At 54.0% G+C, this 2,250-nt stretch overlaps 1 protein-coding gene across 1 annotated transcript; it reads left to right on the top strand.

The window, feature by feature from the left end:
• Positions 1–337: 337 nt before the first annotated feature.
• On the top strand, positions 338–1,942 carry LOC140599562 (ubiquitin carboxyl-terminal hydrolase 17-like protein 6). The gene has a single exon (XM_072762704.1). The coding sequence runs from the start codon at positions 338–340 to the stop codon at positions 1,940–1,942; it is 1,605 nt and encodes a 534-aa protein (XP_072618805.1).
• Positions 1,943–2,250: the final 308 nt, after the last annotated feature.

Here is a 2,250-nt window from a genome sequence, read left to right as displayed (position 1 = left end):
CATAGAAACTCTGAACAAATTCTGTTCAGAAAGGTGCAGGGACAGTTAAGGAGGTTGAGAATAATCTGAAAGTGTTGCCTTTTGTGGGAGGCAAGGTTAGGAGCTGGGCTGACCTGAATGGTCTCCCTCAGAGAGGGACCACACCCAAATCCCATAATCCAATCAAGCAATTAGTGTGGATTAGAGGACTTTGTGCCTTATCCCAGGGCCAAAAGCCATAAAAGGTGGAGGTGAGGGTCACAATCTGCCATTTGGAAACTGGCTCAGTGAGAGGAGCATCCCTTTGCCACCTGAAGCTCCTGGTTGAATGTATCTTGTGGACACTGTTTCTGCAGGCATGGAGGCTGCCCACCTCCCCCGCTCAGAGGAGCCTCAGTTCAGTGCCTCTCCCAAACCCCAGTCATGCTGGTCAAGGAGAGGCGGTGCTGAAGTCCATGGAGGACCCTCTGTGCCCGAGAGGACATCCCCTGCATCAAAGACACTCTCCTCCCCGACTGACCCGTTGGCTCCCGCAGCACCAGGGCTGCCTCCCACCAAGACGCCTCTGAGTTGGAAGAGCCTTTCCCAGGTGGGCGCTGGGCTTCAGAACATGGGCAACACTTGCTATGTGAATGCGACCCTGCAGTGTCTGACCTACACAGAGCCCCTCGCCAGCTACATGCTGTCCCAGCAGCACGGGACCACCTGTAGGAAGCAGACATCCTGCATGCTGTGTACTCTGCAGGCTCACCTGACGCGGGTTCTCTGCCGTCCTGGACGTGTGCTCCGGCCCCTGCCACTCCTGCTCGCCGCCTTCCACAGAGGCAAGCAGGAAGATGCCCATGAGTATCTCATGTTCATTCTGGATGCAATGCAGCAAGCATGCTTGCCTGAGGACAAGCCCTCAGACCCTGAGCGTCCTCAGGACAGCACCCTCATCCAGCAACTCTTTGGGGGGTACTGGAAGTCGCAAATCCAGTGTCTCCACTGCCAAGGCATTTCGAGCACTCTGGAACCTTACCTGGACATCAGCCTGGACATCGGGGCTGCTCAGAGTGTCAGCCAAGCTTTGGAGCAGTTGGTGAAGCCCCAACTGCTGGAAGGTGAAAATGCCTACCATTGTAGTAAGTGTCTAGAGAAGGTGCTTGCGTCCAAGGTGTTGACTTTGCACACTTCCCCGAAGGTCCTCATCCTGGCCTTGAAACGATTCTCAGACTTGACAGGCCACAAAATGACTAAGGAGGTGCAATATCCTGAGCGCCTTGACATGCAACACTACCTGTCTGAGCAGAGGGCAGGACCCTTGGTTTATGTGCTCTATGCCGTGCTGGTGCATGCTGGGAGGAGTTGCCACAGTGGACATTACTTCTGTTTTGTAAAGGCAGGAAATGGCCAGTGGTATAAAATGGATGATGCTAAGGTCAGCGCCTGTGATGTGACTTACGCGCTGAGCCAACCTGCCTATGTCCTCTTTTATATGCAGAAGACTGATCTGGAAAGAGACCTTGGGAGGGAGTCAGTCGAGGGAGGACTCGCATCTCCCGAGGCAGATCCCACGGTGGTGGGTGAGGCCTCAGGAGAGCCAGCAACGGATCCCTCCGTGAACCTTCCTGAGTTGGAGGAGCGTGGGGAAGAGACCTCAAGGCAACAAATGACATTAGACCAGTGGAGATGCCTCCAAGAACACAACCGACCTAAGCCTGAACTCAATGTCAGGAGAAGAGAAATTGCTCTTCCTGAGGACGCAGTCATCCTTCACCACTCCAAATACACACCTGAGATGCCGAAGAATCATCCTCAACAGACCTTCGACCTGCTCACCACTGCAGCTGGGATGATCCCACCTCAGGTGGCCGGGGATGTGGCCAAAGTCCCGCGTGTGCCAGGGAGAGCCAGACCTACCAAGAGGACGAGCAAGAAGGGACAGAGGTCTGGGGAAGCAGTCCAGGGATGCGCCTCCTAACTTTGGTGCACAAGGGCGCACACACCCACAAACACAGCGTCACTCACTCCAAACCCGAACACAGTCCCATCCTGGAAATATTTTGTGTTGTGTGAAGTGTGTGTTCAGTGTGTGTGGAAGAACCATCTATCTGGTGTGTTCATGGGATATGGCCTTCAACTGAAACTAGAGGACACTGATATTTAAAACTGGTTCTTTGTCAGGATCTTATATTGGGATAGTGTGGATTTCATACGGGGTGTATGGAGGAACCTGCCTCTCCTTCAGCCTTGGGGAGAGTGGGGACCACTTGCAGGTGAGAGGCAGTG

This window comes from Vulpes vulpes, chromosome 7 (genome assembly GCF_048418805.1).
Source record: "Vulpes vulpes isolate BD-2025 chromosome 7, VulVul3, whole genome shotgun sequence".
In the NCBI taxonomy this organism is placed as follows: Eukaryota; Metazoa; Chordata; class Mammalia; order Carnivora; family Canidae; genus Vulpes; species Vulpes vulpes.
Note: the sequence above shows the minus strand (reverse complement) of the source record. Positions and strands in the feature narration are given on the sequence as shown.